The 15,458-nt window shown below is 45.6% G+C and overlaps 1 protein-coding gene across 1 annotated transcript in view; it reads left to right on the top strand.

Annotated features, from left to right (window-relative positions):
* The first annotated feature begins 461 nt into the window (after positions 1 to 461).
* KCNK3 (potassium two pore domain channel subfamily K member 3) overlaps positions 462 to 15,458 on the top strand; it is a 65,386-nt gene continuing 50,389 nt past the window's right edge. Inside the window, exon 1 of the mRNA XM_069072024.1 lies at positions 462 to 965. Coding sequence (XP_068928125.1) covers positions 683 to 965 — 283 coding nt within the window. The 5' untranslated portion in view covers positions 462 to 682. The remainder of the gene's footprint in view (positions 966 to 15,458) is intronic.

Here is a 15,458-nt window from a genome sequence, read left to right on the forward strand (position 1 = left end):
CTAAAGGCTTATTCTTTTGTAGGGTTGCTTGTCAGACTAATGGGTCTCAGGTTATTTACTGGCTCTGGGAGACACATAATTTTATAGGAACAAGGTTTTCCTTGGGTGCTGGCTTCTGTGTGCACAGGGCCATGTATGCCAGTGTGTGTGTGTGTGTGTGTGTGTGTGTGTGTGTTTTCGTAAATGCATGTGTGTATGAAGGGGAGTCAATCTCTCTCTCTCTCTCTCTCTCTCTCTCTCTCTCTCTCTCTCTCTCTCTCTCTCTCTCTCTCTCTCTCTTTCCTTTTATCCCTCTCTCTCCCCTCTGCCTCCCCCATCCCCCTCTCCTACCTCTGTGCATCTCCCCAGTCCTTATTTGGCTGGACGGGAGGTCTGGCGGGAGCCAGGCCGCCAGGGAGCTAGGGGGGCAGGGCCGAGAAAGGAGGGTGGGTGGTGCTGAAGGGACAGCTCCGACGCGGCCCCGGCGGCAGCCACAGATAGATCGCCGAGCCCAGCAGCAGAGGAGCCACTGGTCCCCTCAAGCGCTGGAGAAGCCTAGCGCAGCCATGCCCCAGGCCGCCTACGGGGCAGCGGCAGCAGCAGCGGCGGCAGCAGCAGCGGTGGTGGTGGCGGCGGCGGCGGCGGCTGGAGCCGGGGGAGCCCGGCGAGGCCAGGGCTCTAGGTCCGCTGCTCGGGCGGGACGATGAAGCGGCAGAACGTGCGCACGCTGGCGCTGATCGTCTGCACCTTCACCTACCTGCTGGTGGGCGCCGCTGTGTTCGACGCGCTCGAGTCGGAGCCGGAAACCACGGACAGGCAGCGGTTGGAGCGAAAGCAGCTGGAGCTCCGGGCGCGCTACAACCTCAGTCAGGGCGGCTACGAGGAGCTGGAACGCGTGGTCCTGCTGCTCAAGCCACACAAGGCCGGCGTACAGTGGCGCTTTGCGGGCTCCTTCTACTTCGCCATCACAGTCATCACCACCATCGGTAACCCAGCCGGGAGGGGACGGGGCAGTGTGGGACGGGGCCCCAGGGGAGCGGTCGGCCACGGACACCAAGGGGAGGAAGGAGAGACGGAAGAGCTAGCCTCTGGGGAGTGAAGGGAGGAAAGAAGAGAGGGCCCTGGGGACGGGAAGGGGGAGCTAGGCTGAGGACCTTGGGGTCATAGGGTACTAAGGCACAGAGAGAACAAGGAACGGGGAGAGGTGGCGCCGAGACCAAGAGGATATGTAGGCACTGAGTGCCGAGGTGAGAAGAAGCTGAAAAGCGGGGCCACTATGGTAGTTCAGTTTTTCCTGGACGAAGGGAGCCTCTAGTCCTAGGCAGGGGAGCTGAGAGTCCCTCCCTCAACAGCCGCCTCTGCATAGCCTAAGACCCTTCCCCTTTAGCGCACTCGTAGTTTACCAGTCTGGTCTCAGAGAGCCCTGACTGCTGGGAGAGCAAAAAGCAAAACGGGCACGACTCCCTCTCGTCTACAGAGAGCAGGGCAAGACTCTATCGTCCTGCTCCTGGGCTCTGGGCTCTGAGCTCTTAGTGGAGGACTTCACGAGCCTCACTTTTCGACCTCTCTGAACTTGGCTCAGGCCCAGCAAGGGAGTTCATGAGGCCCGGAATTGGGGTTGCAGAAAAGAGAAAAATTGTCCCTGTGTTTGAAAAAGACAATATCCCACTGTATGTACCACCGTTAGGGGATGTGAATGAAAGTAAGCGTGTCAGAGTGTGACTGTACGGTTGTTTCTATGTTACTCTGTGTGTGTGTGTGTGTGTGTGTGTGTGTGTGTGTGTGTTGGGAGCTGAGTCGGTGAACGCGGGTTTCATTTATTTATTGCTACGGAAGGTGTGTGAATCTCGGAGCTGTAACTAAAAAAGCAAGTGGCAGGTTTTCCTGTAAGGCTTTTGAAATCTTAGACATGGCACCCAGCGCATCTGGAAGAATAAGGGACTGCGTGGGACTCTGTATGTGCTAAAGGGTGTGTGACTGTATATGTATTAGTGTGTGCATGTGTGTGAAGGGGAAATGGGTGTGTAATTTTAAAAAATTTCTCTTGGGACTGACAGCCTGGAGCTGGAATTCCCAACCCAGCTCTACTCTCCTTTCCTTCCTGCTGTCCCAGAAGAGAATCACCTTATAGGAATAATTAGAATTCTCCCCTTCTCAGCTAGTGCAGGCTGACAGACCCACACCCACAGTCATTCCTCCCTTAGGGAGGCTGGTTCCAGGAAAATGTTCTTCAACAGGGCCAAGCCTGCAGGATAGTGCAGGGGACTGTGGAGGGAGAGAAGGGAGTTTTCTCTGTGACAGGGAGGCTCACTGAAGAACACACACCTTCCCATTGCATACCCAGCCTTTTGCCGGCTTTTCAGCTCCCTTCTTCACATCTTAAAGGAAGAGTTTATGCTGGAGTGTAACATCCAGGAGGATCCAGGCAAGAGAAAACAACCCCTGCCCCTCCTCTTTCTCATAAACCCTCCAGTTCCTTCCTAGAAGCTAGGAAGCTCTGGTGAAACCTGATTCTCTTTCCATCACCTTCATTCTCATCTTTTCTTACAGATCCTTACCCTTGACAGATGTTGATCTCCCACCAACTCTCATGCCCCATTTCCCAGGTTTGGTCTGAGGAAAGGGGTTGAGGTGTTTTCCTTGGAATCAAAGAAAGGGGGTAGTGTAATATGATGGGTAATTAGTGGGGCTCAGTGACTGATCACTGGTCTGTTTTCTGTTCTCAGCTGAGCTCCTGGCCTTCTGAGGAACTTGGTGCCCCAGTATTTGTCCCTGCATAATGGGGGCAAGTAGTCCTGATTTTGGGGGAAGGACTTTGCTTATTTTGCTCCTTTCTGAAGACTACGGGTATGTCATCAGGAGCCGATATAGTCAAAAGGGAAATAAATCTCATGCTACAATTCCAGCTGGATACTGTAGGATAGGTTATAATGACTGGGCCCGGGGTTCTTTGGGGAGAAGGCTACTACCTCGATCAAAATTGATGTGACCAGGATGGTCTAGGCTCTCATTTTTTTATTCTTTTCCTTCTTCCTACCCCCACCTACCCTGGAGACCACCTGCCTAACTGGTTCTAGGGATCCAGTTAAAAAGGTCTTTGAATCACCTCCAAATATAATCAGTTACTACATTCTATCCATTCCTCTTTTGAAATGTCTCTTATATACCCCTCAACCCCCTCTTTTTTATTACCACTGTTCCAACCTAGTCTAGCCTTCAATTCCCTCACATCTATACTGCAGCAATAGTTTCTTAGCAGATCTCCCTGGCTCCAATATCCCTCCCTCTGCCTTCCAATCCATTCTGCATATGGCTGCCAGATTAATCTTTCTAAAGCACCACTCCCCTGTGCAGAATCCTTCAGTGGCTTCCCACTGTCTACTGATGATAAAGTTTTAACTCTTTATCCCAGCACTTAAGATCTTCTGCTATCTGACCCAGACAGATCTTGTAAAGCTGTTTACTCCTACTCTGCTTCAAAAATCCTCCACTTGAGTCTACTTAATGCTTGCCCAAGTGGCCATGCAAATTTCCAGCCTACTGTCCCCAGTTCATATTGATTCCTATGCCTGAGATGGCCTCTTCTCTCCTCTATGCATATCTAAGTCTTATTCTACTTTGGAGAACCAAATAAAATCTTTAATCATCTTCCAGGAAGCCTTCTTACCCTCCTCTCCAACTCACTGGGATCACCTCTTCTTCTAGACTGCTACAGCCTGTACCAGATAAACTATATTGTTTCAGTTTAGTTTAACAAATATTTATTAAGTAATTACTATGTACAAGATACCGTGCTGGTAGTAGAAAAGCAAACACACACACACACACACACACACACACCCTGACCTCAAGTAGCTTACATTTTACTAGGGAGATTTAACATGCACACAAGTAAGTCAATACCAAATAATACAGGGTGTCCCAAAAGTGTTGGTGCAGTTTTAAATTTTAATAGCTTAAATTGTTACTAAGACTTTTGAGAAGTCATGTATAAAACAATATCAAGAGGAAGGAAAGGCAGTAGGTTGTTATAGATAGAGCTAGCCTCTGACTCAAGAAGATCTTGGTTCAAGTCCTACCTTTGGCACAAACTGGTTGCATGATCCTAGACAAATCACTTAACCTCTCAGTATCCTAGGAAACTCTACTGTAATAAGTTGCAGAGAAAATACTTGGTTTAGGTATAGAAAGTATTTCCTGGGAGTTTTTATAACCAATGAAATCACAAGTCCTGTCCCAATTCCCTTGAAGAAAGAGAAAATGCATATTAAATGGGAGGGTTCAGGAGAGGTTGAGTGCAGGAGGTTGGACTCAGGGCTGTGCTTTGAAGGAAACTAGGGATTTGAAGCAGGAGTACAGGGCAGTCATTGGAGACTACTTGGCAAAGGAATATAGACAGGAGATAGAATGTGATAAACAAGTAACACCTAGATTAGTTTGTCTGAAATGGAGAGTACCTGGAGGGGAATCATATGTAGCAAGAATAGAAAGATAGGTGGAAGACATATTAAGGGAGGGCTGAGGATCTTGCATTTTGTCCTGGAGATAGGAGAGGATCCTTGAAGAACAGTGGGGGTGACATGTTCAGGTCTGCATTTTAGGAACAACTATTTATCTGGTTGTGGAGAGGATTGGAAAGGAAAGGGAATAGAGGTAGGAAAACCAATTAGAAGGTTATGAGAGACTGAACTAGGGTAGAGACTCTCTGAATGGAGAGGATGGAATGGATAGGGGATGTTTTGCTAAGAGAAAATCGACAAGAGATGGTGACTTAAGGGAAATTGTCAAGGATGACTCTGAGGTAGGGAATCTGGTAGACCCAAAGGATGGCATATTGACATTTGACCCTTAGCTTATGCTATTAAGCATTGCTATTTATAAGTTGTGTTCATCTAGCTATACTACAAGTTCCTTGAAAACATACTTATGTCTCTGCACATTCAAATCCTAATCACCTATGTGGTACAGTGGAAAGAATGCTAGCTTTAGAGTCAGAGGATCTGGGCTTGAATTGGGTCCTGCAGTTTATTCCCTATGTCATCTTGGGCAAGTAGCTTTACTTCTTCAACCCACTGCTTCTTCATTTGTAAAATAATTAATATTTGGTCCCAGCATAAGAAAATGTGTCTACTTCCTGTCATTGGAGAGATGGGTGACCATGAATGTGATGTATTGAGGATGTTGATGGCCAAGGTTAATGTGACAATATTGTTGAAAAATTTTTGTTCCAAGGGAAAGTTCACTGAATATGAGGGGAGAGAGTATATTTGGAAAAAAAGATAATATAAAAAAAGATACCAATGAAACTTTAAAAAATAAAATGAATTGATAGGATTGATTGCATTAGATGATCACAAAGGTCCCTTCTAGCTCTAAACCTATAACCCTATGCCTTTGCATATAGCACATACCCAATCTAAGTCAGCAAGCATTTATTAATAGCCTACTAAGTACAAGGTATGGTGTTAAGCAATAGAAAGATGAAAGTAAAAACAGTCCCTGCCCACAGGAAGCTTACATGATATGGGGCGGGGGGAGGGGGGAAGAGGAGAAGAGAGATATACTCAGAAAGATACAAAACATATAGTAAAAAATAAAAAGTAATGTCAACATGATAATAATGAGGAGGAGGGCAGGGACAACAATGGACATTCACACATACCCTGAAACCAGACCCCCTTCTTACTTTCCAAAATGAACCTTATACTCCAGGAAGTAAAAGACTAAAAGCAGCCAGAGGGAGATAGACAATATGTGGTTCTGGTGATTATAAATTTATGATGCTTTTGGTAAGAGGAGAAACAGCATTAGGGCAGTGTGCCAGCACCATGGTTGTCCCACACTCCCCCTCTCAGAGTCTTTAGTTCTCAGCTTCAGCCCCTTAATTATCCCTCACCTTTCCCTTTCTGATCACCAAGACCCACTGCACCTGCCATCTTGGGTCTGACTGTCAGCTTCTATGTTGTAGCAGACTCTCACAGAGTACCTGCAAGTGGTTGGCATGGGGGCAAGGGGGCTTGAGGGGAAGGGTTGGAAGTGGGACAAAGGTACTGCTGTTGGGCATTTCGATCCAGGCATTCAATTTTTGACTGATAGAAAGCTCAGAGGCAGCAGCTGCTTCTGCTTCAGGGCCCCTTTGACAGCCTGGGTGGGCCACCTTCCAAAACAGCAGGAGTCAGATCTATGTAAAATGATCCTTCTTTTTTCCCTTCTGAGTGTCCCTTGGATGGCCCCTGCAGCCTTTTCCATATGCTACCACACCCAGATAGAGCCTGGGCCCATGCATTGTGAGATGAAACTGTTTATGGACTGCCTTGTCACTGGTGGAGACAGCAAGATCTCTGTTAGTTACTCTTTGACTTGCTCACCAGGTCTTAGTCTAGAAAGAAACCTCCAAGGAAAAACTTTTCCTTTTGACCTTACCTATGTTCATTGATAAGAACCTCAACTGAATTACTTTTGAGTTATTAATCTCCCAGAGGGTAGTATCTATGTATCAACAGCTAGAACGTAGAAATCATTAGGTCAAAACTCATGATTTACAAAAAAAAAAAAAAAAAAAAACCACCATTTGGTACAACTCCCTAATTTTGTATATGAAGAAACTGAGGCCCAGAGAGGAGAAGTTGCTAGGCTGAAGGCAAAAACCATTGCAATTTTGTCTCTGTATCCTCTGGCATATAATGGACACTTTCCAAATGCTTGTAAATTGATCGCCCAAAGTTAAAGAGCTCAGCCTGGAAGAGCTGGGGTTAAGACCGGGATCCCAATGTCTTTCCACTGCGCCAAGCTTCCTGGCCTGGAAAGCTGGTCTAGTTAAATGCCAAAAGGAGGTAATCTAATGGATCAAATGCCTGAACAGGAGTCAGGAAGACCTGAGTTCAAATCCCACTTCAGACAGCTTACTACTTGTGTAATGCTAGGCAAGCCATTTCACTTTCCTCAGCCTCACTTTCCTCATTTTTAAAATAGAGATCGTAATAATAGCACCTGCATCATGGGGTTTTTGTGAGAATTGAATGAGATTAAATATGTAAAGAGCTTGGCAAACCTTAGAATGATATAGAAATGTTAGTTATCATTATTGTTTTATCCTAAAGGCAATAGGGAGCCACTGACTCTTTTGGGAGGAGGGGAGAGTAACATGGGTTGGATGTGTGCTTTAGGAAAGATCAAAGACCCCAATTTCTAGCATATATATACATGGGGGCAGTCTCCCTTGGGGCTGGAAGGCTCTGGGGGGAGAGCCTTTCCTTTTTGTATGAGCTTTCTTTCTGAGGGAAGGAGGGCATTTGACTAACCTGTTACCCACAGTCACAGCAATTTTAAATCAAGATCCTCCTGTCAGATCTCATCGTCCAAAAGATAAGCTTCCATTTCCCTAGCACATGAAGGCCTGATCAATTCTTGCCTCACAACCACCCTGCAATGGCAGGTAGCTGAAGCAGTGTGGCTAAGCAGTCAGAGTACTATTCAATGGGTCAGGAGACCTAGATCCCAGTCCAAGCACTGCTTTTAAGACCTGAGTTACTTTGGGCAAGCCATTGGATTTCTCTGGGCCTCAGTTTTTGCATCTCTTCAATGAAGGTGTAGGATTAAATGACCTCTGAATGGTCCTTCTGGATCTAGACTGATATACTTTTCTGTCCCTACATTTTCTCTCCTTCGGGACCATAGAACAATGTCAAGCTGGGAGGGCCCTAGGGGATAATGGATCATGGATGAGATCATAGGCTTTAGAGCTAGCAAGAACCTTAGGGATCTGAATCATAATGTAGCTGACATACTTTTAGGTTTTGCAAAGTGCTCCTTTATTTCATTTGAGCCTCACCATCCCCAGTCCTGTGAGGTGACTCCTATAAGGTGCCCTATCCTATAATCATCCCCATGTCACAGGCTGGGAAGTTTTATGGGCTGCCTTGTGATCAGTGGACAGAAAGATCTCTCATTGGTTAGAGACTGAAAGCTGAAAGAAACTGGAAAATGAGAGAAGTCTGAAGTGATTAAATGACAAATTGTGGACTTGAACCCAGGACCCCTGACTATAAGCCCTGTGCCCAATATCACTCAGGTCCTTCTGGACTGGTACATAGAATATCACCACTTGTCACTTTGAAAAAAAAGTCAGTCTGTCCACATGTATAGTGGCGTGAGTGTTACAAGATTAATCAACCAATTAACAAGCATTTATTAAGCACTTACTGTGTACTAGGCATGGTGTTTGGCGCTAAAGAGACAAAGACAAAATGAAAAAGACCTTGCCCTTGAGGAGCTTGCATTCTCTCATATACAACATATGTATGTATAACTATATAAAAACACATGCACTATACGTGCATAAAAATATAAATTAGACACAAGGTGATTGGGTGGGGAGGGCACAAGCAGTAGTAATATGTAATAAGGCTGGGAAAATAAGTTACGGTCAGAACAGGAGGGATTTTATTTGCTCCCACAGTTAACAAAGAGCCACCGGAGTTTAGAATGGGAGAATGACATGATCAAACATATGCTTTAAGAAATTCACTCTAATAGCTTTATGTGGGAAATGGACTGAAGAGAAAAGAACCTTGGCAGGGAAGCCAATTAAAAGGCTAATAGATTCATGATGGAAGGAATCTTAGTGGTCATGTAGTACAATCCCTATGGGCTGCTAGGTGGCAATGAGCAGCAGGGTAGCACAGTGGATAGGGTATTGGACCTGGAGTCAGAAGGACATGAATTCAAATCTGATCTCAGACACTTACTAACTGTGTGACCCTGGGCAAGTCACTTAACTCTGTTTGCCTCAGTTTCCTCATTTGCAAAATAAGCTAGAGAAGGAAATGGCAAACCACTTCAGTATCTTTGTCAAGAAAACCCCAAATGGAGTCACAAAGAGTCTGAAATGACTCAACAACAAGTACAATCCCTTCATTTTTACAGATTAAGTAACTGAGGTCTACAGAGGTAAAGACTTGTCCACAGTCACTGAGAGAGTGAAAGAGAGAGAGACAGACAGACAGACAGAGACAGAGACAGAGAGACAGAGAGTTGGGATTTGAATCCAGGTTCTTTGATTACAAATCCAGAGTTCTATCTATCATACCAAGCTGCTACTCAGAAAGGAACTATGTGGTCAGAGGAGATACAGCCCCCAGTCCGAAAGGGAGACAGGCAAAACACCAGACCGAGACATTAAAATGCTCACAAGGGAAACATAAACAAGTGCAGATGAATATAGAGTAAATTGCCACTAAAAATGGTGTTCAGCTGGCAGCTCAAGTGGAAGATCTGGGTTTTGATTTATTTTAAAGGGAAAAAAAATTTTTCCCCAAATTCCAAAGTTTTTTTCCCTGACCAACCCCCAGGTCAGTCCCAAGCAGGGGCCAGACCAGGTACTGCTGGGGCGTTGTGATTGCCACAGTGAGCAAGATGACGCACCCAATCCCTGGGTCAGTTGTGGCTTTTGCCCTCTGGTAAGAGCAGTCATAGAATCTGACAGACAGAACAGGCCCTAGTCCGTGTCCAAGGTCTTACAGAGTGTTAGAGGTAGAGCTGAGCCATGATCCCTGCTCTACTGGTGCTGGCTTCAAGGTCCACTCCGCTGCACTGCTCTTAGAGAAGGAAGACACCAGAAACAGTTATTTTCCTGGGCTAATTTCTGCACCTACCATCCCCCCTCCGACTCCCACTACCCTTTCTGGCATTCCTTGATGCCATTGTCTATCATTTTGTCTGATTCCCAAACCATGAGGGCCAAGCTCTGATTTGGAGTTGGTCTTACTGATACCTGATACCACCCTCTCATTGAGATTGTTCCAGGCTTTCTAACCAATGTCACCATTGCCCCCACGGAGGGACCCACCTGACTGCATCCTTCACTGTTTGCAGATGCAGCATATGCCTCTGATGCCCAGAAGATGCAGCCTGAGCTCTGCCAAACCCCCCTCCCCATTCTCTTCCCCACCTGGTATTGCCCCCGTTTTACTAAGGTCCTTGTGGCTAAGCTCAGGCCTCTCTCTTCCATTTCCCATTTAGGGGCACATTGCAGCTGGCCCCTTGCTCTCTTCCAGTACAGGAGGAGGAGACACATAAAGAGGAAATCTAGGCCCTCAGCCCCAACTCCAAAGGCACCCTTAGTGAGAATTGTGTGAGCGTCCAAGAAACCAAGAACAAGAAAAATGGTCTGGCTCCGAGCTACTGGGAAACAGAGTAAGCCAAAATAGGAGTTACCCCTAATTGTCACCAGTGGTCCTGAGCCCAGAGACATCTGGTTTATGTTTCACGGTCATCCCGACCACAGCTGCTCTCATTCCCAGGGCTCCATTCTGCACCTACCCCTGGCCAGCCACCTTATGATCCTAAGAAAATGCTAGAGAGAACCTTAGAAATCATATAAATCCAACCCCTTCTTTTTACAGCTGAGGAAACAGGGTAACTGGAGGAGGAAATAGATTAAGCAGAGAAATGAAGAAGTGACTTTCCCACAGACACACAGGTAGCCAAATCGAGATTCAAACCAATGCCTACTGATTCCAAACCCAGTGTTATTTTTTCATCACATTCTGCTGCTTCCACCCCACTCTGGCACCCCTCACACCCTCCTCAAGCTGAACCAGACAGGGTGGCTGAGAGTCTATCTATGATGCCAGCTCTGGTTTCATGAGGCTGCAGCAGTTGTTCTGGGACTGGGGTGGAACAGTGGGAGTTCTAAAATGCCAGGAGCGAGAGAACGAGGAAACGCCAGGTTCCCGGCTGATACTTAAGCCAGAGTGTCCTGGCAAGAGACTCGCTGCTCTAACCAGAATGAGACCAGAGCTGGAACTGGAGTGGAAGGGTGGGGCTGGGAGAGGAGGGGAGCCCGCCAGATTGCAGGGGCTTTGCCCAGTCACTCAAGTAAATGTGGAAGGCTTAGCCACACCACAGGAGGAGAGAGAGGAGGGAAGAAGGAAAAGGGAAAAGGAGGTATTCAGTAAGTGTATGCATTTGTTAGGGGAGTACAGAAATGTATTCTTGTGTCAGATATCCTCGTGACATAAGGAGACTATGGTACACTCTGGGAAATTTTCTCATTCTTTTGACTTATAGCTCACACAAAGGAAATCTGGGACAGTGTATGAAAGTACCCACACCCCCCCCCCCAGAATAATGAGACCAACTGCCCACTTGTGAACAAAAATCAATCAAGCATTGATTAATTAAGTACCTACTATGTGCCAAGAACTGTATTAGGCTCTGGTCACATGATGATAAAAATGAAACAATCCTTGTCCTCAAGGAGTTTATATTCTTTCAATGTTCACAACATTAAAGTCAAAATTTTTATTTAAAGGAAGGAAATAAAATTAGCATTCACAGGATGGCAGATACAGAGCTGGAAGATATGAATAAATCTTCTGAGCCACAGATCCCAGTTTGTGGACTCTTTGACCTGCTTAGTCCTGTGGGAGTCCACTGCTACCTGCTGCTCAGAGGAGGAGGGGGGAAGAAGAAGGAAGAGGAGGAGGAGGAGGAGAAAGAGGAGGAAGAAGAGGGGGAGAAAGAGGGATTCTCTCTTTTCTTATCTTCCTTTTTCCTCTCCTTTCTCCCTTTTCTTTCTCTCTGTGTATCTATTTGTCTGTCTCTGTCTACATCTCTCTCTCTGTCTCTGTCCCTCTCTGTATATGTCTCTATCTCTCCCTCTCTATGTCATTGTCTTTATCTCTCTGTCTCTGTCTCCCTGTCTCTGTCTATCTTTGTCCCTCTGTCTCTGTCTGTCTCGCTGTGTCTCTGTCTCTCTTTCTCTCCTCACTCCTGTCTCTCCCTATTCTCTTCCCCTCATCAACATGGTCACCCAGTCCTCCACTTTCTCAGGCACAATCAATCAGCGAGCATTTATTAAATGGCTACTGTGTACCAAACACTATGCTAAGAGCAAACACTTTTTATTTTCCCCAGTCACCCAAACTGGAAAGAGGAAAAGGAGAAAATATTCTAGTGCTGACTATAGAGTCAAAGAATATTATAGATCAAAAGAAGCTTAGAAAACATTGGGTACCTTTTCTTTATACGTGAGGATACTGAGGGTGAGGGCACTGAAAGAACTGGTCTAAGGACAAGGTCACAGAGTGAGTCGGGGGCAGAGCCAGAGCTAGAATCCAGGCTCTCTGAATCCCCAGCCCTTTTGCCCTCACATCGCTGGATTTGTATTGATGACAGCTCCCTACAAAAGACAAATGAGGTACAGTGGAATGAGACACTTCCTTCCTCTCCTCTAGACTCTTGGGTTTGGGATTTCCTTAACTTCCTGACTAAAGGGACAGAAGCTTCATGAGCTCTTAGTCCTTGAGCTCAGTCACAGGAGCATAGAAACTTCAGCAGTCATCAAGTCCAAACCCTTCATTTTAAAGATAACAGAACCAAACTCCAAGAGATTAAATCGTTTGCCCAAAGTCTCACAGGTAAGTAAATAGTAGAAGTAGGATTTGAACTCACATTCTTTAACTCCAAATCCATCATTCTTTACATTTTATCTCACTGTTCTTGGCATAGAGAGTGACTTTAGAAACGGTCTCAGGGTGGAGAAAAGGCCATTGAGTATGTTTGCAGAGGAGACAGGTTGGGGAAGAAGGAAAGAAAAGGCAGTGGGATAGTCCCGATGACCCTGGTAATGGACTTTGCAGGAGAGGCTGGTCAAGGTCTTCCCTGGCTTGTTCTTTGAATATTATTACTATAATTAATTATTATTATTAGAAGGAGACGGGAGACAAGTTTATAGCATTGAGATTTGGTAAGAATCCACAGGATATCCTGTGACATTTACATATCCCTTTAAGGTTTATTTAGCATTGGCTTTACAACTACCCAGTGAGGTGTAGGTAGCACAAATATTATTATCCCTGTTTCACAGAAAAGTAACAGAACCAGGATTAGAACATGGATCTCTGGCTGGATTTAGAATCTGAGGACCTGGGTTCAGATCTCAGCTCTGCTACTTATTGCCTGTATGACCTTGGTGAGTCCCTAATCTATAAAGGGGGGTTGCCTAGGTGGACTCCAAGGTCTCTTCCAGCTGTAAGTCCATGATCCAGTGACATGTATTTACTAAGAAGCCAGTGCTCTCTCTATTATACCACTCTGAAGCAAACATGCCCTTTTTTTCTCTTTAAAACAACGTTTCTTTAAAAATGTGGTTGGGATATCTTAGGAATCCCCAAGACCCTTTAAGGCAGTTTAAAAGGTCAAAACTATTTTTGTAATAATACTAAGACATGTTAATTTCTAATGTGGTAAATATCAGTAGTTACAACCTACATAAACAAAAGCCTTTTGGGGTTTGAGAACCTCTAGATATCAAGAGCCAAGGTCCAAGCTAGCCCTGAGAGAAAGCCCCAGCCTATCTCTCCTAACCTTCAGAAGCTCCATAGAATCTGCCTATCCAAGGAGTCTCAGGGACACCGGACTGGTCCTGAGTTTGATTCCTGGGTCCATTTTGTTCTTCAGCCCCAAAGGTGACCTGGGGCTAGTCTAAACTGCCCCCAAGAACACTGCTACCTGGATTCAGACCATACCCTCCATCTGGCATGGAGCCAGACACAGCCTAGCCTCAGATGAATGAAAAAAACAATCCCACCAGTCTTTGGAGAGGCAGCATGGGGTGAGTCTAAATGCACTGGATTGGAAATAAGGAAGACCTGGCTTCATACATCACCCACCTTTTTGAGCCAGTTTCTTCCATCATTAAACTGACAGAGTTGGAACGGATCCAACGGCTTCTAAGGTCCCTTAGAAGGGGACTTCTAACTCTATAATGCCAATAGAAAGAACAGCCAACATTTGTATGTCAGTTTTAGGTTTGCAAAGTGCTTTCTCATGTTATCTCATTTAATCCTCATAGTAATCCTGTGGGGTAGATGTGATTAGAGGGCGTTCCAAAAGTCTTAGGACAGTTTTAAGCTTTATTAGTTTAAAAATGCACTGATTCTTGGAACACCCTATATTTGTCCCCATTTTACAGATGAGGAAACTGAGGTAGACAGAGATTTAATGACATGCCCAGAGTCATAGAACTAAGAGAATGTCCGAGGCAGGGTTTGAATTTAGGTCTTTCAGATTCCAGGTCCAGCACTCTATTCACTATGCTACCTACCCGCCATGGTCTTATCTGATGTTTCTGGCCATCCTATAGATGCGGAGGAGAACTGAAGCAAGAGCAAAGACCTATTCCACTCCTGCCTACCCCGCAACCTTTCCTCTCGCCATGTTGACCCACCCCTGCCTCTTGGCATTTCTTCTTCTGGGTGGAAGGTCACCATGTGTAGTCAAAACAAGAATTCACAGAAAATATATCTAAATAGTAAGTGTGTGCCAGGCCTTATTCCTGCACAATACCGGACTAGACCCAGAGGATATGCTGTGACTCTGAGTGTTATTTACATGTATTTCTTCCATGGACACACCTCTACCCCTGCCCTCAAGCCTATCTGTGCCCCAGTCCCTATTTTGAGTATTCAAGTATCTCAGGAACACCTTTGCTCTAAACCCTCTGGCTTGACTGTGGACACAGTGCCCCTGCTTGCCCAGAAACGTACTGCTTACCTGATAATAATTCTCATTCAGAAAGAATCAGATTAGACATGTTGAGGAAAAATCATTCTGGCTGTGGCCTGCTAGATGACTGTCCCTCTGGAGTTCCCTCCACCCCCATCCCCACCCCCTGGCTTTGGCTGTCTCCAGCTGCCCCCAGAAAATGGAAGAAGCCTGGAGACAGATGCACAACTACAGAAAACGGGGGAGAGATCCTTCCCTTCTGGGGCCAGGGCTGGAGGCCTTCTCAGTAGAATGATTTCAGCCTCTAAGCTTCCCATCTTCTGGAGACAGGACAGGCTTCAGCTTGTAGGAAAGCACTGATCCTGTCTTGTCTATGAAGCAGGAGAGTGGGTGGGCAGCTCCCAGACATATACAAAGACCAAATTCAAGCCCACAGCTATTTATTAAGGGAAGCACAGTTAACATCTACTCCATAGGAAAGGAATCAGAATTCCAGAAGTACAGTTAAGCAGGGGACTGCTGCTGGGCACTAATAACCCCTCCATACCCCCAAACTAGGATGATAAATTATGGAATCATGGATCTGGAACTGGTAGGATCTCAGAGACCAGCTAATCTAACCCCCTCTTTTCACCGGTAAGGAAACTGTGGTCCATGGAAGTTGTTATTTACTCATGATCATGAAGGTAGTAAGCATCACAGGCAGGATTTGAACCCACATTCTCTAACTCTAGAGTCAGTGTTCTTTCCACCATACCAGAATGTCTCCCTAGTAACACTACAGAGTGATTCAGGTACTTCTGAATTCATTGGTTTTGGGTATCAAAACTGGTATTTTTGAATTTAATAAGCATTTATTAAGCATCTACTATGTACAGAAGCTAAGTGGTGCCATAGATGTAGCATAAGCATTTATTAAGCACCTACTATGTACAGAAGCTAGATGGTGCCGTAGATGTAGCATAAGC

Source organism: Petaurus breviceps, unplaced genomic scaffold, assembly GCF_028583685.1.
Source record: "Petaurus breviceps papuanus isolate PSGF00001 unplaced genomic scaffold, PetGlider_PUasm1.0 90845, whole genome shotgun sequence".
Taxonomy (NCBI): domain Eukaryota; kingdom Metazoa; phylum Chordata; class Mammalia; order Diprotodontia; family Petauridae; genus Petaurus; species Petaurus breviceps.